The sequence below is a fragment of the Oryzias latipes genome, chromosome 8 (assembly GCF_053564925.1).
Source record: "Oryzias latipes strain Hd-rR chromosome 8, Olatipes_Hd-rR_3.1".
Lineage (NCBI taxonomy): Eukaryota > Metazoa > Chordata > Actinopteri > Beloniformes > Adrianichthyidae > Oryzias > Oryzias latipes.
The window spans coordinates 4075519-4100634 of record NC_136244.1 but is presented as its reverse complement, the minus strand read 5'-3'; the positions used below and the strand labels follow the sequence as shown (position 1 = coordinate 4100634).

At 40.4% G+C, this 25116-nt stretch overlaps 1 protein-coding gene across 1 annotated transcript; it reads left to right on the top strand.

Moving 5' to 3' along the window:
• The first annotated feature begins 8751 nt into the window (after positions 1-8751).
• On the top strand, positions 8752-24876 carry rgl3b (ral guanine nucleotide dissociation stimulator-like 3b). The gene is made up of 17 exons (XM_004071981.5): positions 8752-9093; positions 10793-11082; positions 12078-12122; positions 12229-12428; positions 13285-13442; positions 13529-13759; positions 13839-13942; positions 14282-14366; positions 16513-16584; positions 17657-17743; positions 18360-18392; positions 20326-20447; positions 20524-20613; positions 20735-20858; positions 21315-21629; positions 23317-23431; positions 23519-24876. Exons 1-17 carry the CDS (start codon positions 9070-9072, stop codon positions 23656-23658), a joined length of 2235 nt encoding a protein of 744 aa, XP_004072029.1. The 5' UTR covers positions 8752-9069; the 3' UTR covers positions 23659-24876.
• Positions 24877-25116: the final 240 nt, after the last annotated feature.

Below are 25116 nucleotides of genomic sequence, written 5' to 3'. Positions count from 1 at the left end.
TGAGGCAGTGTACTTGAGGTTTACTTTATATTTACTCATAGTATGTCGACTTAAAATCTACTTTAGTTTGAAGAAGTTTTCAGTCTGTACACTTCCTACACTACTATGGTATACTTGCTATATACCATATATAATCAAGTATTCTTAATGAAATCCTTTTCATGTGTACTACGTTTTGCTAAAGGTTAGAATGTCTTTAGACATCGTCTTAAAGTCTGGATAAGTAGAGGGAGGCAGAATCTAAATATTGATGGATGTTTGGATTCTTTGGTTTGCCCTTTGTGTTTGATCCGGATCGAGGTCATTGCAGCTACAGCAAAGTTCAGAACGTTTATGGAGTTCCTGCTGGACGTTTCCTCTAGAACTTGACACAAGAACACTCGGCTTATGGTTAAAGATTCCTGCCTCAAGGACATCTCTGTAAATTCATCTGATCAAAATCCAAACTCGATTTGGTTTGTTTTCACTGCGGTGTCACTGAATTTGAACCCTTAAATATTTTAATTGTTTTGTAACACTTTGGCAAACATTATCTGCTCAAAAACTGTTTAAATTGTAATAATTTGGATTAAAAAAAACAAATCAGCTTATTGGTTCTACATTTAGTTTTTCTGGTGTTTGTGTGACTGAACTATAAAAGGGTTGCAGAAAAAAAAGGTTTTAAACACAATTTTATAACTGTGTAAAGTTTCTTATAATTTTATTTAAAAATATTGGAAAAAAGAACAACGCTTTCAAATAATAACTGTGTAAATGAGGCGGCTGCAGCCGATGCCTGGAGGCTTCAGAGCTGGAAAGCTGTTCGTGGTTGTTCTTCTGCAGCTGAAACTCCTGAGGTGCTGCTGAAAGCTGCTCTGTTTACAGTGTAAACTAAATCTGGTTCTTCAAAGTGCATCACACGTCCTCGCAAGGATTTAGCAAAAGAGTATTTCAGGAATGATTCAGCCCCTCCGTTTCCTGGATGCATGACCGTCATGGGGGTCAAGAAACCGGAAAGACCGGTTTGAAAAAAGATCTGTGACAAAAACATGGCAGCGGCTTTTTGTACTTTCAGGCGTTCGCATCCTTTTGCTCTTCGTCCTCAGATCCTTAGACGTGTTTCAGCCCTTGAGGCCGACTCCTGTGTTGTCAGCAGGTGCCACTCCCTTCCTGCTAAATCTGAAATAATGCAGCATTTTCTGGCAACACATCCATAGGTTGTATAGAATATACAAACCTGGAGTCATTTTAGACCATGATATCATAAGTGGAGCTGCTTGAGAACCAAGAAGGCTAGTATGAGGTTTCCTGATGACAGTAACCTAATGTGGTTTTGTCACAGCCGCTCTTTGGGATCAAATTTACTGCACGGTTTGATCAAAACGCTGTATTTGAACTCTGTTTAGGCTGGGAAAAAAAAAACATAACAGTGAAGTGAAAGCAGTCAGTGGCAGTATTACTTCTTCTTTTCTGCAAAACGACTATAAACCCAAACAATTTGTGTGCAGAAAGGTTTTTCTTTAACCATACTGTACATCAGGCTCGTCACGAATGACCTTTTTGAACGGTCTTCTGCTTGTGTTTTGATTAAAGAGCCGTCCGTCTGCATTCTTACCTGCAGCCATGTGTTCATCACGCTGCAATCCGACCATTCCTGAGGGGAAACGCTGGATACCTGAGATGTTTTGAAACTGTGGTGACAAAAGCAAAGACTTCCTGAACCATTGCTCAAAAAAATTATTTCTTAAATTCCTATTCATGCATTAGAGGTGAGGATTTTTGTGCGCGTCACCTGGCATGTTTCAGACGTGAAAAATAGCTGCTCGTTTCAAGAGCAGCTGGAAGTGCCTCTGTGGAATCTGAGTGAGTTAAAAGTCAGTTTGTGGAAAACATTGGACAAATCTGACAACATAAAATGACATTTCTGCACCGATCTGAGCAACCAGCTAAGAAAATGCAAGAATTTGCATTTATCACAGTTGGACCTTAACAAGGTTCAAAATGCAAGAAGAAAGAGAAGCTAGAGAACAAATATTTTTAGCTGCCAATATATTGATATATCTAAAGACCCTCTCCAGTCGTCTGTTGATCTATTGTACCCCGTGGTCTTTTAATGATGATAATGCCAAATGTGTCGTTTTCTAGGACAGAGTTTCTGCAGGACTTCATTAGAAATCCACGTCTGAGTTTTGGGCGGGGTTGTTGGTGGGCAGTAAGCCCACCCCCACTGCCCATCATCCACCTGTTTACACTCTTACACTTAGCTAGTAATCAGAGAATATTTAACTTACCATTAATATGTTTGAATTAAAGCTAATAACAATGAGTTGCTAGTTGGCTGCTCCAGATCCTGCCTGCATCTCAACCTACAACCTGACCCCACCAAGGGATGATCCGATCCCATCGCTACCACAGAATACTTTCAAGGGACCTCCAGATGCCGCCTGCACTACAATATATCCACGACCGTACCCACAACACTCCCCTTTAGCCCCCACCTTTTTTAAAGCCTAGTCTTGACCTGAACCCTAAGCTTAACCCCAACCAGAAGCATTGGGGTTCTGTCCTCTACTCTCATCTACTTCTCCTCTCCTCTATTCTTGATCATTTATTTATCATTCAGTTCTCATGCCTCTGTCTGGTGTTTTGGTGCGATCCATGGACTGTCCCTCTTTCCCACCATACCAGATTCCAGTTGGGTCGTCCGTCCTCTCTGCTCCTGCTCCCACACTTGTTGTGGACCCAAAGAAGCCCATAAAGCCCTTCTGCTGGACTGTTCAAACATGTAGTTGTAGAGTTAGAAAGAGTTCTGGTACATCGCCTGTCAGTCCTGGGGGAGGATCCCTCCCTCATGTGGACACCCCTAAGGTTTCTAGGATTTCTAAGGATTTTTTTCCTCACCGCGTAGGAGGGTCTAAGGGCGGGGATGTTAAGTCTAGTTTAGTTTAGTCTGAAAGTTTAGTTTAGCCATCACTTGTTGAATTCTATGGCTTTGTTTTTATTAGAAAGCCCATTGAGACGACTATTGTTGTAATACTGGGCTTTATAAATAAAATTGAAATGAATTGAACTCTCTCGCGCTAGCTTACAGCCCCTCACACCCCCAACCTAACATTAGCGGTGAAACAAAAATGCGAGAAACATTGGAGCTTTCCAACCGTTCAGTTTAGATCCAGATTCCAGTTCAGACGAGGAAAACAAAGACGTTTATCTATTTGTCTGCAGGTGGATGCATCAGAGTGGAGCTTATTACCTGCCCAGCGTATTTTCTACATCACAAATACAATCTTTTACAAATTATTTTTTATCCATCTGCTTCTGTTTTGAATACAGAAATACTCAGAAATGCATTTTTAATCTTTTTTTTTAATATATGTCCTCCATCATTAGAAAGATGCCACAAGATTATGTTATAGACACCAAAAACACATTTTTTCACAGAGTCGGTTTTAACTGGTCTTTTCTTTATTGTTTTGACAAATCTGACATCATGAAATTCATGCACAACTCTGACTAACGTGGTGTTTTGTGTGTCACAGTCCACAAATACTACACACACACATACTGTCGGACATTTTTTCTTGAACTGCTTTAGTGGAACAGATTCTCGTCTTCACAATTTTTTGTTTGGCAATAATTTAAAATCACCACTGATTCCTTTTTTTTTTAAATTTGTCATCTTTTTAGTATTAAAATCTGCTTCTTGGCCAAGTTTTCTTCTAAATTTAGACACAGCTTTGACTGACAGTGCTGTTAGATGCCACGCTGTCGTCTCCATAAATAAACAAAAATAACCACGATGAAGATTTTCACCACAAAAAAACGGGGTAGGAAAAAAAAGTTTAAGAAGTCTGAAACAAACAAACAAACAAAATAATTAAGGTGACAAATGGTGAAAAGAAATATATGGCGCAACTACTTTTTACTTAATTTATGAGATTGATTTATTAAATAAAATCTACTACGATGAAATCCGATTTCTTAAATCTTTTGTTTAATTTTTTTGGTTGTTTATGATTAGTCTTCTCTGTTTAGTTGCCCGTTTTGGAAATAATTGAGAAAGAGAAAAAAACAAAAAAGCTTCCAAATCTTTTTTTAAAAAAATGTTCTTGCATGGAAAGAAATCCCAGAAAAAACTTTCAACCCTGCAGTGTTTTAGGGAGAACTTTAGAAATATTTTCCTGAGGGAGTTTTCAAAGGTTCCCTGACAGTCACATGGATTTTTAAAAGTGCAGCCTTCAGAAAAACCTCCTAACAATGCTCACTAAAGGCCTTAAAGTTCCACCCAAACAGGACATTTTTGTTTTACAGCTGAATTCTTTTCTGTGTTGATTCCAACAGTAGCTTTCAATCTCTGAACCTTACAGATAGAGGATTTTGACGGCACTCCTGTGCTTATTTCCTCTCTATTTGTTTGTATTTGTACATTTGCTGGAGCTTCAGAAAAGAGTTTTTCCGTTTTTATTTTTTGCACTTTAGAGTCTCTTGATATATATTTTTAATCTGTTCTTCCTCCCAGCTGTGACCCGTGAAGCGGCTCTATTTGTGCAGCACTTTTTATACAAGGAGAACATTCAAAGAGTGTCACAGGAGCACAAAAAGCTGTTTAAGTTAGACAAACATGGAGGAATATGGCGCCTTTTTTATTGTCTTATTCCACAATTATGATGTTTGAAATAAACCAATAAAAAAAACAAAAACAAGAAAAAGAGTTTGCTGCATGAATTCATTCATCCACTGGGAATAACTTCAGAGCAGGTGATGTGTTTTTTTTTTCTTTCTTAATTTATTAAAGAGAAGGATAAACATTGCACAAGTTTATGCAGGCCGACAAAATGCCCGTATGCAGGACAGGGAGGCAGCCCTACACAGAACAGTGGAACATGCTTTGATTTTTCTTGGAAAAGCAGGCATGGGATAAGTCACATTGAGAATTGCCCGACAGGCAAACACGCTTTAAGAAAAGCGGTTAAAAGTTACAAAGTCTGAGTGACGTCACCAAAAAGTAAGAGTCTGAACACCTTTTTTTCTTCTAATCCAAAGCAAACATACAACGGTGTGTCTCGTTTGTCCACATTTCAGCCATCTGCTTCTCTATAAGACAGAAAATGGGTTAAATGGGTTAAAAACTTTGGGAAAAGCATTGAAAGCTGTAAATCTTTTGGACTAATGACATAAGTTTACTCTTGCATTTCTATTTGTCTACATTTATCTCATATTTTATTTTTAGTTTTTATTTCCTTCTATGATTGTTCTTAATAAGATTTTCCTAAGGATAACAAGTTTATTCTGTATTCAGAGCTGTATCGTACTTCATATTTGTGTAAACGCTGCATTTTTGTGTTTTTTTGTATCCTGCAATTGTTCAATTAAAAAAAAACATTTAAAGGGTCAGGTCAGACTGTTCTGAAGCACGTCTGCTCACCTGAGGTTTGGATCTGCCGGTAGAACCTGTTTTACTGTGTGTGTGGACGACTGAAACATGCAGAGAATGATCAACACTGCTGCTTTGGTTGGTTACACTTGCATGTCTTAACGCTGGTAGTCTGAGCACCGGGGCTGCTTCGACCTGAACACACGAAGACGAAGACTCTGCTTCAACGCAAGAATGCAGCTCAGAAGATATCAGGCGCTGGTAATGCGAGAACATTCCCCACAGCACTGACACCCACAGTCGGCATGCGACACAAGCTGACGTATCTTCACGTCCTCCACAGAGGGCAAGGTTTTGGCGTCCTTGCTCTAGAAAAACAAAACAAAAACAAATGATCAATAAAAAGAATGAACACTATAAAGTAGATTTTCATTAACTAAGAACTGTTGTAATCCTTTGAGCAACTTTACTTTAGGTAACATTGGGCTGCACAGTTACAACTCAAACCTAACCCTGAAACCAATACAAGAATTTAAAAAACCTTGATTTTTATTCACCGGAGCTCAGGATGTAAGAACACACTGGATTTAGTTTCAGTTATTAAGGTTTTAGTACAAACTAGATTCATTTGCTGAACCCTTTTCCCCCGAGTTAAAGACCAACTTCAACAAAAATGGTGTTTTTCTGACACGTACTTATGGCATTCTGATCAAAACGTCATTTCTGCGTATTTCTTTATTCGAATTGCGATGGATCTGGAGCAGATGAAAACCTGTTGTTTGAAAAAGCTCCCAGTTGTGACAAAGCAAGTAAAATGGGCGGGGCAAAGTCTCCCCGCTCCGCTCCATTCTGATCATCCACATGAAGGCAAATAGATCCATGAACGTCTTTGTTTTCCTCGTCTGAGCTGGATTCAGGCTAAAAACTCAATAATCATAACTAAAAGACCACTGGACACAATTTTACAGTAGATTTAAGAAAAAAATAGCTGAAGTTAAAGTGTTGCAAGTGCCAAAGTGTCCAAAGTCCAGCAGTCTGTTGCTTTTATTTATTTAGAAAAGTTCATGAAGAACCACTTTTACTTCCCCATGATCTTAAGAGGAAGAACCAAACCAAACAGCTAAAGGATTCTGTTCATTATAAACAAGGCAGTGTTGTCATATTCAAGCCAGTTTGTGTGAAAGCAGAGTCCACAAAGCGTGTATAATGGTGCAACTATTACAAATATTCTGACGTTTAACAGAATCCAACATGTCTGACTGCGAGAATGAAAAGAAAAGCAGTTAACAAGTGAACTCCACACTACTAAGACGTGGAACAGGAGCCTGATGAATGCTATCAAACGGTGTTAGAGGCTGTTTAAAGCTGCTCTTTGGTGTCAATTAACATTTAGTTGGATAAAGATGGCGACCATTGTCCAGTTGTGTGATTGTCGTAATGGTGTTGCTGAATAACCCAAAAATAATGCTACTTCTCAATTTATTTTAGTCTATCTTTTTAGATGTTTTAGCTCAAAATCATGAAAGTTTTATTGCACAACCTCTGCGGGGGGGGGGGGGGGGGGGGTCTGCTTTTGTAAAGGATTAGAAGTACAAATGTCAAACACACTTTAAACTTTAGTCGTGGAGGCTAACCTTTTTTTCTGCCTCAATTGCATTAGAGAAAAATGTAAACACAGCAAGAATAATTAAAAACTACGATGGAGTGTCAGTCAGGGCCAGCTTACAAACAACGTCCTAAATTTACCAGAAAAAAGTCGTAACTGTTAAATTACAAGGATAAATTTGTATATCTATGACTTTAAAAGTCATTGGCTAAATGTATGACTTTTTTTCCTTATAATTATATGTGCTTTAAAATTGTAAATGTATGACTTTAAAAGTCATTATATTATTGTGATTGTATTGAATATCATATATTGTGTATTGTATAGTTATTTTAAAAGCGTTCCCAGTGGACTTTTAATAATGATTCTGCTATTTTTTGCAAAAAAAAAAGAAGAAAAAACCTGTGTCATTTTCTAGAACATAGAACATTCTGCAGAAGTTTGGAAGGAGTTCATTAGAAATCCGCCTCTGAATTGTGGAGGGGGTTGTTGACCTGGAGTGAGCATAACCCCACTTCCCATTATCCATCTGTTTACACTCTCTTTCTGCTAACTCTTGCAACCCCAATCTAATACTAGCGGTGCACCAATGAGGGTGAGAAACCTAAGAACATTCCAGCTGAACAGTTTAGATCCAGATTCCAGCTCAGGTGAGTAAAACAAAGACGTTAATTTGTCTGCAAGTCCACGCATCAGAATGGAGCAGAGCAGGGAGCTTGTGGCCTGCTGATTGTGGTTTCTACATAGCATCTACAAGCTTTCATAAATAATTCATATATTTTATACTCATAAACACAGTTTTAATCTTAATTTTCTTTACACAGGTCCTCCATTATGAGAAAAATGCTACAAGAACACGTTAAGAACACGAAAAACTCAATTTTCATCGGGTGGGTGGGTCTTTAAGTAAAATGTTCAAAACAAGTCCAAAAAAAATACAGCAGTATTGCACTGGTCGTAGAATCAAGCAGACATAACAATAATTGCAAAAATCAGGTATTTTATATCACATTAAAATTATTGGAATAAAAAGATCATTTTGTTGTTTACATGTTGTTTTGCAGCAACAAGGCTTTTACTGACGTGTAGAACAACTTAAGTATCAACAATAATGATTTTCCAACAAATCAAATGTAAAAAGACACTTTGGCCCATGACCATTATGTCTTTTATTGAATAAACGATGCTTTATCTTTCCTTTATTATGAAATATTGTTTCGAGACTTGATAATGACTTTTGGTCTTGTCTCGTGATGTCAAACAGTAATATCATAACTTTATTATATTCAGTTAATTATTATCACAATGCTTTTAATCTTATCATTTTGTCTCATTAAAACAGTTTTGGCCATTTAACAAGCCCACCGCGAAAAAATAAAGTTGTGACAAAAAGGATTTTCCAATGTAAATCGCCTTGGCCAACAAACACAATTATTATTTTTTTAATTTTCTTAAATGAATGGACAGTTCAATTGTTGAACTAGTTTTACACTCTAGCCTTTTTAATTTAATATTTTACAATTCTTTATTTTTTTTGTCATCATCTTTTATCCCCAAATTTTCAAATTTCCCCTTATAATTTTAGCAAATTCTTTTTATTTTTTTTATCTATTCGGGATATTTAGATCCAATCTTATTGTTCTCAACTTTTAGTCAAAAACAACAACAAAACATATTTCAGTATCGTTTGGAAATGTCTCCCCACAGATCCTCCATGTTGGTTTGGTCCTTCCGGTTCCATGAGGACACGCCCCCTCAGGGCAGTCTCCTCCCCCTCATATAAAACCTGACCGTGTCAGGGGAGCTCAGTCCCGGCGGAGGCTCCCGACTAGTGTCGCTGTCAGTCGGTTTTCCACTCAGTCCTAGAAACTCAAATCATCTCGGAACTACTCTGAAGAAACTCAAAGGAAACAAACCGAAGTTTTTGGGAGCGCCTAATATTCACCGGAAATACCACTGTCGGACATTAAACTTTCTTTCTTTGAAGTTGAAAGGCGAGAATTCCAAAATAAATGCAGCCACAAACTAGTCTTCCTTAGATGTTTCAGGGTGGATAAAAGTTCAACTCACTTTGAACATGGGGAGCTGCAGTTCCTAAAGAACAGACGAGATGGGAAAATGGGAAATAACCATGGTAAGCTGGATAAAGGAGACATTTCTGCTGAGGGATCACTTTAGTTTTAACATCGACTTTTTTACATACATCCACTTTCCTTTTTTTGTGCTGTTTCAATTCCTTCGCCTAATTTTTTGTTTAGGAATTTTAGCCTCTAAAAGAATTGCACTAAGCATTTTTGTTCTTGTTTTTTTAAATTGTAGCTTCAAATGTAAAGATTACCATATTTGTCAGAATCAACTGTAAAAGTATTTTTGTTAGTCAGAAAACGATGCCTGCAGTCATTGTCATTGTTTTCAGCATGAATTCCTGGAGATGAGAGTTTTTCCTCTGTGATCTGAGCAGATCCAAGATGTTTGAGCTCTTAAAATGTTCAATCTACACTTGTTTTTAAAAAAACATTTTTTAAGCCTTTTTTTGTTTCTTTTTTAATATTTTACAGAATTGAAAACAAAGCAGGTCATATATTAAAATGTGAAACAGGCTGCAGGATGCTTTTGTTAATCATAAACTGAAAGAAGGATGACAGATTTGTGAGGAATGAAGGTTAATCATTCATGGTCTGGAATTTTTAAAATTTAAATTAGACAGAGCCTCTAGATTATTATTATTTTAGCGGATGGATAGTTTATACTTTTATTGAGCAAAAACAAAAATACAAGCAGAATATTTGTACGGATTTACCTTTTGGTGTGGGATATTGTTGGAAGAAGAAGCTTCCTCTCTGCTTTTGTCATTTAATTTTAAAAGGAATATTTGTGGCAAATTCCTTCTTTTTCTGGGACGGTATCTACAAGGGCGATCCAAATGCAGGCATGTTAGCTTTTGTGCAGATTCCCATCTGTATAGATTTGTGGGGCATTTGCATGCAGTCACGCAGAGCCGAAGCTGTCTGGCTGAAGTTACCCATTTCAAGTGAGGTCCCGGTAAATCACCATGCACGACGCTTGCACAATAAACCAAGCTGTAAAGCTGTAAAATAAAAGCAAATTTTAGCCGCTATGTTTTTCTTTAAGGCCATAAAATGCTAGAAACATCCTCACCCACCGTGATGACAGAGATCTGCTGAATCGGCGTCTTCAGATGACAGGGAAGGTTTAATTTTTCCGCCGCTTAAACTGATTCTGATCTTTCATGGAGGAACAGAAAAAGTTCATTTGTGCGCAGAATCCTTTTTTAAAAAAAATTACGGGTTGATTATGCAGAGAGGCAGCTGCAGGCCTGTGTGGAGATCATCTGAGAGAAGGACCACGAGGAGCCTTCACCTTTGATCAAACTGGGCTTTAAAACCGATGATTAGGATATTCTCCTATTATTTGATGTGCTGACCTTCCAGCACGCATGTTTGTCCGTAAACATTCCTGTCGAATTCCACGATTTCTTGGAAAGTTCAGGTGCTGCATGGAACCCGTGGGAGCCGTGCTACCTTTACCATTTGCTACCTGCAGATGTTGTTCTCACCACTGTGGCGTGTTTCTGCCGTGTCTGCAGAGCTGATGGAAGTACATGGTAGTTTCTGTGGTTCGTGGGGGATCAGCGTAGGACTCTGCGGGCGGTTACATCACTTATTTGCGTGCAGTTTCGCCTCAGCGGTCGTGATGTGTGCTGCTATTTTTTTAACCTCTGATGTTGCAACCACAAACTTGTGCTTTGTTTCTGCTCATGACCCACATCTTTCTGGGACTTGATGGGTTGAACTGGTTTCTGTTGTTCCCAGAACCCAGTGCAGGAGTGGGGCGAGGAGACGGAGGACGGGGTCGTGTATGGGGTCACCCTGCGCCGGGAGCCCGTCTCCACCTCCCCAAACTCAGAGGAAACGGGTCCGTGCTCCGCGTTCATCCAGTACCGCACTTGTAAGGTGCGGCGCCTGAAAGCCGCCACGCTGGAGCGGCTCGTGAGCCACCTCCTAGACGGCAGCAGCCAGGAGCCTGACTTTGCCAAGATCTTCCTGTCCACCTACAGAACCTTCACCAGTACCACCAAGCTCATAGAGATGCTGTTCCAGAGGTAGGAAGCTGCCGGGTCCACTCTCGGAAATTTCCAGAAACCTGTCCGATTGGCTCGATTCTCAGAAGGTGACGTTTTGAACCGTCACGCCAGACTGTGGGAGGATCCCTGCACAGAACATGCCATCGCCACGGCATCATAGATGTAATGACACGGACTTAGCAGCTGAGGTTTTCAACAGCAGCAACTATGCTTTAGAGCAGGGGTCTCAAACTTGCGGCCTCCACCTTAACCCTTGTGTTATCCTGTGGGGTCCAGATGACCCCACTCCCAACGGGAGGCACGTTAACGTTGGGAGTGGGGTCATCCGGACCCCACAAGCTAGCACAAGGTTAATATGAAAGTTTAATGTTAGTTAGTTCTCTAAAAGAACTTGTGATTGGTGTTTAAAAGTCATAAGAAAGAAAATCCAAAAATGGTCACTGAATTTTGTTTCTCCTTTACTGAGCAAACGTAAAATTCAACTCAGATTTAAAATTGGGAGCACATACTTGTGCAAAAAGCTCTTTTTTTTAAAAGTCTTCTTTTGTGTTTAATAGTTATAATTTAACAGTGTGTTTACTGAACTGTGTTAATAAGGATGCTTAAATCTGGAAAACAGTAGATGTAGAAGACTAAATAAACAGAAATGTATTTCTGAATTATTTACTTTTTATTTAGGTATTTAGTTTTATTTGATTGAGAGTATTATAAGTACATTTTGTACAGAAAACACTTAATAAATGGAGTATAGTAAATAATATCGTACATGTTCCATCCAAATTTACTACCAAAGAAGGAATGTTTGTCCATAAACATAAGCCTCCGCTAAGACCCCGCCTTCAGTGGCCCCAAAGTAAGGTTTGAGACCCCTGCTTAAGAGGCTTTAGTGTGGTTGGCGGGATTTCAGGTTAGCGTCTTACATTAGCGTCTTAGCGACGAATGATAATTATAAAACTGCTGACTTGGCAACAACACTTTACAGCTTTGACATTAGTGAATCTTTTTTTTTGCAGAGACAGCGCTTGCTCAGACCTTGAGGCTGCTGATTACAGCAAAAGGTTGGTGGCTAACTGAACAGCTCAGGATGTAAAACCTAGCCAGACGACTTTTGGCTTCAAGTGTCACTGACGCGGTTAAAGTATAACGTCTATTCTGCCTCTGCAGCCCGCTGTTGACCCTTATCCAGACGTGGCTGGACGAGTACAGCGAGGACTTCAGGGACCCCCCGCTGCACCCGGCTCTCCAGCTGCTCCTTGACCACCTCAGGATCAGCTCTGCGGTGCATGACGGCATGCGGAGCCAGCCCAACTTCTGCTCGCTGGCTGGACAAGCCGACGATCTTCTCAAGCTCTTTCAGAAAAAAGGTAACTTCCTCAAGGAGCTTTTATTTCAGGGATGTCCAAACGTTTGACAAACGGGGCCAGATTTGGTGAGAGAGCCAACCTGGATTTCCATTTTCTAAACCTTTATAATAACATTAAACGCAAATTGACTATTTGATTAAAAAAATGATCGCATTTCATCATATAAAACACAATAAAACACATTTAACACATTTTTTACTAAAATTACGGTGAATTTTATATTTAAAGTCCAGGAATAAAATCAAAAAGTTTGTTTGGAAAATATTGCATTTTATTTACTATTAAATGCTTTCCGTAAACGTCAACATTTAAATAATGTGAACATATACATTTGACCAATTGGATGGACGCCTTCACGTTGTTGACCAATCAAATGGCGCCCTTTTCTGTTAGATGTTTGCCTTCTATGCAGATGATGGTCAATTGGAGTATAATTTCTAAACTGTTGCAGTAAAATGGAAATGATGTTTTTGGTTGTTTTGCTATTTGTTCATGTACTGCAAGTTATATCGCCATCGCAATATTGATCACTAATATAGTAAATCGCAAGTTTTCATCATATCGTGCAGCCCTAACACAAATACAGTAGTATCTTCTTTAGAAGTACAACCCACTGTGGTTTCGATCAAAGAAACAAATTTATTCTTGTAGTTTGGCCCTTAAGGCTTTAAAGTTCAAGTAGCCACAGGTTTACAGCGCCTTATAACGTAATTTAGCCAACCACAGGAGCAGGCAGGCCGCTGGAAACTTGTCTGTGAGCCGCATTTGGCCGGACTTTGGACATGTCTGCTTTATTTCTTCTGCTTCTAATTTCTCTGTGAAAATGTTCACGCGTTCCTGATGTGTTCCAAAACAGAAGAAGAGTCGAATGGCGGCTCTGCTGCCGCTGATGTCGAGCAGAACGAGGAAGGCTCTGGTGATGAAGACTCTGGCTGTGAAAGTCCTCCAGACCAAGGCGGCATCATGGATTTCAGTGCTTTATCCGTCGCCGAGCAGCTCACACGAATAGACTCGGTACTTCAGATGAGCTCTTTTCATATTTAAATTCCACTTTTTGCTGCAGAAATGCTGATTTGTGTTTGGTTTTTGTTTGTATGCAGGCTCTCTTCGTCAAAGTGGTGCTCTACCAGTGTTTGGGCTGTGTTTGGTCGCAGAGGGACAAGAAGGAGAACATGTCTCCTACCATTCGAGCCACCATCACGCAGTTCAACGCCGTCACCAACCAGGTTATGGCGTCCCTGCTCTGCCAGCCCTCGGACTCTGGCCGTGCTCCGCCCACCTCACCGGCGCAGAGAGCGCGCATCATAGAGAAGTGGATCAAGGTGGCGCAGGTTAGTCGTGAGATGGAAGACGCAACTTTACTTTGGACAGAATAAAAGAAGACCGCCTTTTTGTTTTTGTTTTTTTCAGAATTGTCGCCGGCTGAAGAACTTCTCCTCCGTCAAGGCAATCCTGTCTGCGCTGCAGTCCAATGCGGTTTACAGGCTGAGGAAGACCTGGACGGCGGTCAGCAGGTTCGCTCCTTCCTTTGTTTACGTGGTAGCTGTTCTCGAAGATGGTGGTTTAATGAGGGCACTTAACCACCGTTAAGCAGAATTCAGTAGCACTGATAGAGGGAGTCACAGGTCCCCCTCGTGACCCATATTCTAGTCCAGGTCACGGACTTTGGAGCCTAGCAGTTCAAGGATAAGTGTTGCATAAGGGTCTGTTGCTCGCCGTGAGACAACTTCCAAGCAGGCCAACGAGTGTTAATAGAAAGTCAATCTTTAACGTCACTGCTGTGTCAAACTGTTTAATGATTGAAATGACAGGTTGGAATGAAACAACTGTGCTTTTTTTTGTTTTGCGTGCAGAGACAGCATGGCGGCGTTTGATAATCTCTGCGACACCTTCCCCGATGAGAACTGCGTTCTGACCAACAGAGAGCTCACGGCGGAGGTGAGTCCTCTGTTGACCGAGCCGATGGTCGGTGTGAACGGCGAAAGCTGAAAGCAACACATTTGTCCACAAGGATCAGCTGGAACAACAAAAATACATCTCTATTTCTGAAAGAGCCTCAGGTCTATAGCAATAGGTATAGATTTCACATCTCTGGCTGGTAGGCCGATGCAGACACACCTTCATTGTTGCCACGGAAACCCAAAGCATTCAGTGTAGAATGAGTACGCTAAAAGGCCACACCCCTTCCACTGAAAGCAGGCTTGGGAGAATCTGTCAATCAAACGCTTCAAAAATTCGACCCAAAGCCACTTGCTTTTATTGAAGAATCTGATTGGTCCGTTTATAACTTAATAACTTAACTACAGAATTATCAAGAAAATGTAAAAAAAAAAAAAAGTATCAGAGCAAGAATGGTTCTTCTGACCAATAGAATGACTGAGTAACAGCTGGTTATTGTTTTTTCTATAGAAATCTATGGGATTTTGGCTTTTTGGAGCCAGCAGGGGGGATAGATCACTCAGTCCAGTTTTCATATACAGTCAATGGTTGAAAGTGGTTTCATGAAAATCAGACAACTATTATTGCCCCCGCACTCTTTAGGAGGGTTGCTGTGGTAACTGTTTAAATAAAGTTTTAACCCCGGAGAACCCAAGATCGATTTTCTTCTTGGCTTTTAAAGTTAACCTGTTAGTTTGTTTTTTGTTTGTTCTTTTTGGGTAGCTGCAATTAACAAAGGCCAATAAAAAATAAAAATAAAATTAAAAAAAGAGATATTCCCACTGCAAAAAGCATCTTTAACTCTGGACGAAGACTCAACAGAACAAACAACAGAACAGCGCTCTTCACTGGCAGATCTCAGCCCATCTGGTAATCGATTTGTGGTCAGAAAATAAAAGCTTCTCTTACTAATTCAGACTTTTATTGTTGTAGGACAAAAATACATATGTAAAGTCAGTTAAGCATGCTATGGTCTTTGTGCATTTTTAGGTGTAAAAACAGACATTCAAGCTTTTGTTAAAAAAATGTTTATGACAACTACAGAGTTTGTTTTCCAAGAAAACACTGATTATTTTAAGACTTTTTACATCATACTGGGGAAGAATATTAATAAAGGATCAGTTACAAATTCCTCTTATCCCACCAGCATCATTGTGTGGTTCAGTATTCAGCTATTCGAGTAAGAATTTCTTTAGTTTACGGTCAAAATTGTGCACTTTTCTGTAGTTTGCATGGTTTTCAGCATGTCGTTCATGTTTTTTGCCTACTAGATTATATTTTTTTGTTAATTTGCTGAAAACCAACTAAAACTAAAGGAAATTCTGCACATGCTCAGATTTAAAAGAAATAAAAGCCACCCAGAATTTTTTAACAAAACCCCCAAATTTCTTAATAAAGCATTGTGAACCAGAAATGATTGTTGATATATTATCTCAGTCAACGTTAGGTTGAAATGCAGAGAATTTATTACTGTTTTAAAATGTGAAATGATTAGAAACGTGTTTAAAAATGCATTTTTAAAATGGATTTACGTTATTTTACAAAAACCTCAAATTCTTATAAATGCTTTTATCACATTAAGAGGAAAACACTGGTTTATTGAGATTAAGGCTTCAGTATTTGGGATTTATCTTTAATTTAAAGACACATAAATGTCAAAGGATCTAATTAAAATCAGATTCTCTGCTGACAGATTAGCCGTGTGGACAAATGTGGCATGTTGACTTTTTGGTGTAATGATTGCGGTGCACAGACTTCCGTTTTAATAAGTAATAAAAGTTTTCATAAATGTTTAACAGAAGGGGCTTGAAGTACTCGATGTTTCTCTTCAGGCGACGGCGTCACGAGTGTCTTTCTCTTGCTGCACACACAAACAGGCATTCACTGCGTCACAAAAGCATCTCTTCATCGGCGAATAATTCCCTCTTTTCAAGCCCTGCCTTTTGTCCAAGAGTCCTTTCATCTTTGTAAACACTCGCATCAATAACAGCTCCAGAGAGGATTTGGGCTTTTTATGGATCAATGTCTCTTTATTCTGAGAGATGAAATAAGTTAAAGTTTGAACTTGAACTTATTGCTTGTATTTGACTTTTTTTTAACCGACCATATCACTGACTCTTTTTATTTTATTTTATTTTTTTTACAGGATGGAACTCAAGGGACGATGGAAAATGTGTCTCCAAAGATTTCTAAGAAGTGTCCGCTCCCCAGACAAATGGTAAGCTGGAGATTCTACCTAAAAATCCCACTTTTTTTTAAAATGTTCTGTTAATTTCAACCATTTCATGTTTTAGTCGCTTGGGGGGGACAAACAGATCTATGCAAGTTTTAGAAGAATCTGAAAAAGTAAACTTTTGGATTTCCTTGGCAACTGAGTTTTTTTTTAAACACGCCCACATTCCTTATATGTTCATATTGTATGTTATATCGTTTCATTCAGCTTCAGCCGGGGATTCAGGCATTCAATTTTCACAATATTCAGGTAAAACAAATTCAAGCAACACTGAGAACGCCACTTCTGGAAAGCTTGCCACGCAAAAAGCTTTTCCAAATCTGCAACAGTTTTTTCAAGGAGCTTCAGAAAAAGGAGTTAGGAGGCGATAGGTCGAAACCCCAGGGAGGGGTTTAAATTTGTTGGTGAACTCAAGTTGTTTTTTCTTTTTTTTTGAAAATTCAAGGTGGCAACCTCTGCCTAAGGTCAAAGGTCACTGAAACTTTGGATGTGTTAGACTTATCCTTGTGTCAGTTAGTTGAAAACTTTTCCATACGTGTGCCGTAGGTTCCTGTGGCCATCCCATAATAATGCAAAGCTTCCATCGGATATCCCCGACGCGTGTGTTTTGGTGTCGTTGGTGGACTTTTAAAAATATTGTTTTGAGCCTTGAAAGAAATGTATTTGTTTTGATGGTTTCCCCTGCTGTGATGTCATCACTTTGCAGTCCAGGACTGCTGCAGGACACAATCCAATCACTTCTATTGGATTGTGTTGGAGAAGAAGTTGAGTTGTGAGTCCTTGTGATGTGATTCAGCTCAGTCGTCTCTGCTGGGTGGAGTTCCTGGCACGGCTGAAGCCTAAATCTAAGTTTAGCAGCGGTTTGTGCTCCACGGGTTTCAGATGACTCGAGGTCGACAGGATTACAGGACTGTCATAATAATACTTCGGCCTGGGGTCATTTTTTTTTGGGTCATATTCGCATTCTTCTGCGCCGTAACGTGAACTGATCTGCGATGCAGGGACAACAGAAACCAAAGAAACTGCTGCTAATCCGTGTCTGTTTGCATGACCGCAGAGCACCTCCGGGGGCGTGGTTCCTTACCTGGGAACGTACCTGTCCGTGCTCACCATGCTGGATACAGCGCTGCCCGACACTCTGGAGGTATGCTAACACTTCCTGGAAAGATCTTCAGTTAATTACTGTAAAGATGCCACAGTCCTTATTATCAATGTTTAATTCTTTTAATAAACATAAATAATTTTATCTTTAATTCTATTAATGCAAATGTGCTTCAAAGCACTTTGGCTCCAAAAAATTCTTAATTTAGGATCTACATTTTCATAGCGGAAAATAAATAAATATGAAGATAGTTTGACAACTGTTTTGCTTTAAAAAATGTGCATTATATTTTCTCTTTTTATAAGTTTAATTTAGACTTTGTAAATTATCAATTATTTTACTGATGATATTTACAGCAGTTTTTTGTTCAAATATTTAAACTTTTTATGTTTTTTTCCAGGTAAAACTGGTTTAAAAATGTATTTTTAGACAGAAAAGATCTATTAAGATGACCATTTTTTTAATCAAAGTAAAAAAAGAAAAAATATATATTTCAAAAGCTTTAATCCAGCATACAGATTTACTTGGTGATACTTTATTATTTACTTATAGACATCTCCTGCAGTGCTGTAAATTCTGCCTGCATTGTTTGCTTGTCCGCCGTTTTCGGTCCGATACTGATGTGCTGTAAAGTCTGAACCCTGTTTTATTTTGACAGGATGGACTCATAAACTTTGAGAAGAGGAGGAGGGTGAGTGCTTCCTCTTTTATCCCAAAAGCATTCATTCTTGTTTGTTATTCCAATGTCAGTTTAAAACGGGTCCAAGGGTTTTTAAAGGAGTGTCATTTAGGCTGCTCAAAGAGCTAACGTCTAAAAAAAACCCCAAACTTGACCACAAAACCCCCAAGTGCACCTAAATGCATGAAGCCTTTAGGAGAAATCCTTCTGCTACGCCGATGACTTCATGCTCCACCGCAAAACATATAAGCCCTAAAGCTGCCAAATTTAGCCCACATTCTTATCCTTCCACCACCGTGCTTAACAGTTGGTGTGCTTTTTTTTTTAAACTAAGGCACCAATATTTTTTTGACAGAAATGCCTTTAATTTGTCTCGATTAGAGCAAATTATTTCACGCACAGCATTTTTGTGTTTCCTACATGCATTTTAACTTTCCAGCTTGCTCTGTTAATCTCTCTTTAACACTGCACTTCCTTCCCCTTCAGTGTTTTGTATTGATAAGTGGTGCGGAGACTCCTTTGAATTACAAACTAAAGGACGAATTCTCATGGAATTGAGTTTATTTGTTTTTTTACAATTTATTTTTTATTTGATATGGTTTATTTCAAGCAATCAAGTAAAAATAATACACAAAAACAAGACAATCAGCAGTTATACATTCATACAAAGACGTATCAAACGTATTAAAGAATGTTAGTTCAGATGTGGACACATGTACAGTAAAATAAGGGCCAGGCTTGTGTCGGTAAAAGACTTGTTTGTGTATCAGTGGACGAACCTAACACTACAGCCGAAAAATGGGCTCGTCCCCGGGAAGTTTTGAGTTGGCAGCAAATTAAAAAAGATGTTCATGGATGAAGGAGGACATGAGGAGCAGCCGAAAGGCCAAGGAGGATGATTTTGTTGATGCCTTTGCACTGTTGACTGTTTATAAGAACTGGACTGAGTGACTCCCCCCCCCCCCCCCCACTCAGCCCTTCTATTGGTCAGAAGAACCATTCTCGCTCCCACACATCGTCCATGATAATCCTTTTTACGATGTATTTATATTTAGCGAATTATTCAAATCATGAACCGACCAATCAGATGCCTCAACAAAAGTGGGTGGTCTCACGTCGAACGTCCAAAATGCTTGATTGACAGGTTTTGTGTTGTAGGGTTGTGGCCTTACAACAAGCTCACTCCTGATTGGTGAGAGTGGTTGCCATAGAAACGTTGAGTCCGACCGACTTGGACAAATCACTGCTCACTGACGGTTTCTGGCTCCGACAGGGCGACGTCCGTATTGCAAAAAAAAAAAAAAAAAAAAAGGCGACTCGCTTGAATTCCTACGATGGACGTCCCACTCACTCGCCAACAGAAATGCCATTAAAGTAACATGAATCCACAATGCAGTCATGAGCTTTTAGTCTTTTTCTCTTCATATGTTTCTGTTTTTGTGGAAAAAAAAACAAAAGAAAGATTCTTTTCAAGCCCCACTCTGATGAAAATGGTGTTTTTTCTGATGATTTAAGACATTTATGAAGGACATAAACTGTCTGAACACTTCTTTATTCAAATCAATGTAAATCAGGAGCAAATGGAAAAATGCAGTTTGAAGACGCTTGAAAGTGTGACGTAGAAGTCACTACAGGAGGTTACAGTCTCCCTGCTCCGCCATTTTTGTTTCACCGCAGATGTTAGGTTGGGGGTGTGAGGGGCTGTAAGTTAGTGTGAGGGACGGTGAAAACAAAGGGGTGATGGGGAAGGAGGGGGGCTTACTTCACACCAACAGTCTCAACTCAGAGGTGAATTTCTGATTAACTACCGCCGCTCTGCAGATACTATGTCCCAGAAAGCGACACAGGTTTTTGGAAGTTTTCTTTTAACATGTCCTCCATGAAAGTATCCTGACCGCAGACCGGTCCTCATGTTTTCTCCCTCAACATGTCTCCGTCTCTGCAGGAGTTTGACGTCCTGTCCCAGATCCGTGTGCTGCAGGCCTGCTGCGCCCAGTACAGCCTCCCCTCTCACCCCAGAATTGCTGCTTGGCTTCAGGGCGACCACCCTCTGAGCGATCAGGAGAGGTGAGGAGAGCGTTTGGTTCTTCTCCTCTAAAGGTTCTTCAGTGGAGATGATGGCTTGCTGTGTTTTCTGCTGCAGCTATGAACTCTCCAGGCAGCTGGAGCCTCCGGTGGACTCGTGCTCGCCGACGTCGTGGAGCCAGCGCTCGCTCACAAAAAAACTCTCCTCGTGAGTGTCCGGCACCGGGCTGCTGCCAGTGTTCCTCCTCTCAGAACCATTTTGCATGTTTATGTTGTAACTGCTGAGGCGTGACACTTCAGTGATCTCACCAACAGTTTGTTGTCTTTAGGCTCTTGACACCAAGCGACGGACCTAAAAAAGTTCCTGCTGATCAAATCAGTGTTTCGTCCTCCGGCTCCAGTGGATCAGAGATGGAGGATTTCTCCTCCCCGAGCTGCAGCATGAGACTGCAGGTAACAGCAGTGTCTCTGTGTTTGCATTGTCGCTCATTTGTGTTTTTTTTTTTTGTTTTTGTCTCTCTTTCGTGTCATTGTTTCTCACAGTGGCGGCCTTTGTGGCTCTGCAGAGAATAACCTTCTTTGTTTACGCTCCACAAACAGTCCTCCTACTTTTAAGCGCTCAAACAAACCATTAAAGCAGCGAGTAAAGTAGAACTGCTTTGAATGCTGGGAATCTTGCATAATATGCCGTCACATAAGATGCCTTTGAAGGGCCATCGAAACTGCAGTGAGGTCCGTACAAGTGCCTTTCAGTGGGGCATGTCCTCGGCTGACCTTCAGACAGTTATGTGTGTGCAGTTATGATTACCCAACAGCTAAATGGATTTTTCTCAAAAAACATGGCAGCCGCGCCGTATGTGATGTTTGATTTGAGCAGCAGGTGGTAACACGCTTCCTCCTCCGCTGCAGTCCTTCCACAGCTCCTGCAACAACGTTTCGGAGACCCTTTCTTCGTCCTCCTGCTCCGGTTCTTGCTCCTCCGCGGCTTCCGCCTCGGATTCTCCCACCCCGTCCCGCTCCTCCTCCGACATCAGCGCAGACCTCTCCTCCACGGTTTCGCCCGGAGGCGGAGCGCCGCCAAAGCCCCACCTTTCCGCCTACCACAAACGCTCCGTGTCCATGACCTCCCTGCCGGTGTACAACCGCCAGGGGGCCGACTCCTGCATCATCAGGGTGAGCGTGGACCTGGGCCAGGACAACGGCAACATGTACAAAAGCATCCTGGTCAGTTCACACCTGAAGCCTTGCTTACATTCATATTTGAGTCCATTTTCAGATGGAAAACAACAAAATCGTCTAATCACGTGGCATTGAAATATCACTTTTTTCAGCCTAAAGGGTTACATAACAAACATGAGGCTTAAAGGCAAAACCAAATTCAGTGTTTCCTTGTTTTTGGCAGGAGTTGCATTCTAAAAAAATCCACTATAGGTGAAATCCACAAAGTAGGAGTATAGATTTTTCGAGGCTGTGAAACTCCTCTTTACTACACTTTAATGTATGAAAATGTTCAGACTTCTCTCTCTTCTTTAAACTCTCAAAGTTTTCGGATCAAAGCTTAATGTAAATGTGGCAGTCTGAACTCATTCTGTACAGGAGACACGGCACAGAGGAGACTAATTGACAACAGCCAATCAGGACACAGAACACTGAATTTTTTTTTAATTAACACCTGCAAAATTACAATTGCAAAGATGGAAAGATGAACAGTGATATGCCAAAGGAGCACTGCTCACTATTGTATCTAAAAATACCACAAACTCTGTTCTTTAAACACATAATAGATATTTTAATGCAAAAACATTCAAACAAAAGAATAAAAGGTTGGAAATACTGAAAGCTGAAACACTAAGGAAGCACGGGAGTGGAAGTGTAATAATATGGACTTGGTAAACTGCAACAAGTCCTGTCCAGCCGAGATAAATCAACCAATAAAAGCTTGACCTACATTTATTCCATTTTATTTATGATCTGGTTCTGTAGGAAGTTTTATTTTGGAAAATGACTGGATTCTCTCCACCACGTCCGACTCCTTCTTGACACACGTCAAGTCGCTCGGTCGCGTGTCGAACATCCATCCGCTACTTTCTGAAAGCTCCGACCGCTAAATTGAAACCCCCAAGTTAACAAAGTTAACAAAAAACAAACATATTTAGAAAGCTTCTATTCTCAGAGAAGAGTCAGTGAGGAAACGAGAGCGCCTTTAACTTCAAAATAAAATCAAATTGTATTTAAAAGGCAAAAAGCAGGAGTCTTTACTCCAAATATGGATTTATTGTGACATTTGTTCCCACACACCCAATAATAATGTGTAATATTCATCAACCGGCTGTCTCATGTTGCAAGGATGATGCTAGTAAAGTCGTGGACTCACGTTTATTATTATTTTTTAGAAAATACCAGTTTTTATTAATTTTTTTTGTTTTTATCAATTGCACATTGATTTTCTTTCTTTTTAACGTAGCTTCCACTTTTGGTTACGTGCAGGAAATCTTTTTCTTTCACAGCTCTATTCCGAAAATGATAAATTCCTCCTTTATGAAGATTTTTTAAATGGTCGGAACTTCCGAGAATTGAAAAAGGGAGCTACCCATACGTCCCTGCAAAATCGGAGTCCCTGATTGGTCAACGTTCAACTGGGTTGACCTTTCAGAAACTGAACAGAAATTTAGGATTTTTCAAGGCTGTGTGTGTCTTGGGCAGATTAAATCTTGAGTCCTCCTCAGAAAACAAGTCTTTAGGAGGAGGAGGAGGAGGAAGAGGAGGAGGAAGAGGAGGAGGAGGCCTCCTCTTCTTCCTCCTCCTCCTCCTCAAGACATGTTTTCTGAAGAGGACTCAAGATTTGACCCCCGTGTTCTGCAGATGGTTTCCTCTTTGATGAAGCAGCATTTGTGCTTCTTGTGTGTTGCAGCTGACCAGTCAGGACAAAACTGCTCAGGTGATTCAGAAAGCTCTGGATAAGCATCACCTGGAGCACATGGATGGGCAGAACTTCAGCCTGACGCAGGTCATTTCTCAGCACAAAGGTCAGGGAAGCTCTCTCAAGTCAACTAACATATCTAAAAAGAATAAAACACATCCAACGTTCCCTCTTCCTTTTTCTCTGCTTGCAGAGTTGGTCATTCCAGACAAGGCCAACGTCTTCTATGCCATGTCCACCACTGCCAACTTCGACTTTGTTCTGCGGCAGCAGCGCAAAGGTCAGAAAAAGGTTTTGAGGGCGACGGCCAGTCTGAGCCGGCTTGTGAAGTGAACCCCGGACGCCTGGAGCGAGGAGCCGAGCTCGCAGGCCTCTCCGGGAAAAGCCGGACTCCTGTTGCCCAGGAGACAGCATGTGTCTGTGGAGCTGGTTTTTTTTTTTTTGGATTGCAAAAAAGATGCAAATGGATGGGGTTACCGTGGCGACTGACAAAATGTTGCTGAAGCACTTTACGGGAATGAAACCTTGGCCCGAGGAAAAAAGGCGGAGCTGTGAAAGCACAGACGAGGAGGACAGTCGGCGTGAGAAATGTTCATTTAATACTGAAATGGATCAGTTTTGCCTGAATGCAGGTGACTCACCGGGTCAAGTGTCATTAATGCGCCGCTTTGAAAAGGGATCAGGCAGCGGCTCGGGTAACGCTGTGTCGGCGCCATCTGACAGGAGGGCGAGGCTCTCACCAAAGATCATCGTGCACCTGTGGCGCTTCACAGTTCGCGGTCCTGCTCAACGGCGGGCAGGTCAGCTCAGGGCGGCGGTTAACCTAAAAGGACAAATGGACGCAACCACTTGTAAATAAATAAAACCTATTTGTTTTTTTTTGTGTATTTTCAGTGTTAGTTTGACCTTTTTCACTTTAAATGTTGTATAGTTTTGTATTTATTGTCACTTTCCTGTCATTGTTTGCACTTTTACAGGATTAGAACTTCCCAATGTCACGTCATCGGGTTTCTCTCACCTGGCGGGAAAAAGATTTTAAAAAATAAAAAAAGTGAAGAGTGGCTGAGTTTTCAACCACTCTGGAAATGTTGTCATTTTAAAAAAAGCTTAAATATTTCTTAAGTTATGATGAGAATCCCACCTTTAAAACTTGAAATTCCACTGAATTGTGATCAGGAACTGTGAATTGGAATGGTTTGTTGTGATCAGCCGATGCCTCCGCGCTCATTTTCCCTGCAGGTGAAGCTTCAGGGAGTGTTTGCAAAGGAGGACGGGGAGGATGCAGTTATTGAATCAGAGCTGTAATTCCTCTGAAGTGGCTTCAGGAAGCGAGGATGTTGCTTCAGATCTGACCTCGTCTTCAGGAGTTGACGACAAACACAGGAAAACGATTTGTTCACACATGAAAGCTGCTACCTGTTCTAACTTTCAAATCGCTTAACTTGTCACAGATGTAAAACAAGAAGGAACAAAATAGTTTTTAACCTGAAATGGCATGTGCATTACCATTTTGTATTAATGACTCCTTAATAAAAAATGTTTCTCTCTGCATTTGAACTTTTTCTGTCCTTTTTTTCTCTTCAAAATAAAATGCAAAGATTTTAGACGAAGAACTGATCATTCGAACATGTTTGGGCAAACGAAAGCCTTCACATCTCCACGTGGTTTCATGAATGTAAAGCAAAAGCATAAACACAAAGAATCCAAAAAGAAGTGGTATTTTAGAGGAAAATCATAAAGTCTGGTAAAATCTGGTGTGAGGCTAGACAGCATGCATTACAGTTTTACTCT

Excerpts from the sequence above, each read along its gene's own strand:
- rgl3b (XM_004071981.5), top strand. The coding sequence starts at position 9,070 with ATGGGAAAATGGGAAATAACCATG. Across the intron at positions 18,393-20,325 it reads ACTTTGAGAAGAGGAGGAGG|GAGTTTGACGTCCTGTCCCA; the intron begins GTGAGTGCTTCC and ends CCGTCTCTGCAG. Across the intron at positions 23,432-23,518 it reads GGTCATTTCTCAGCACAAAG|AGTTGGTCATTCCAGACAAG; the intron begins GTCAGGGAAGCT and ends CTCTGCTTGCAG.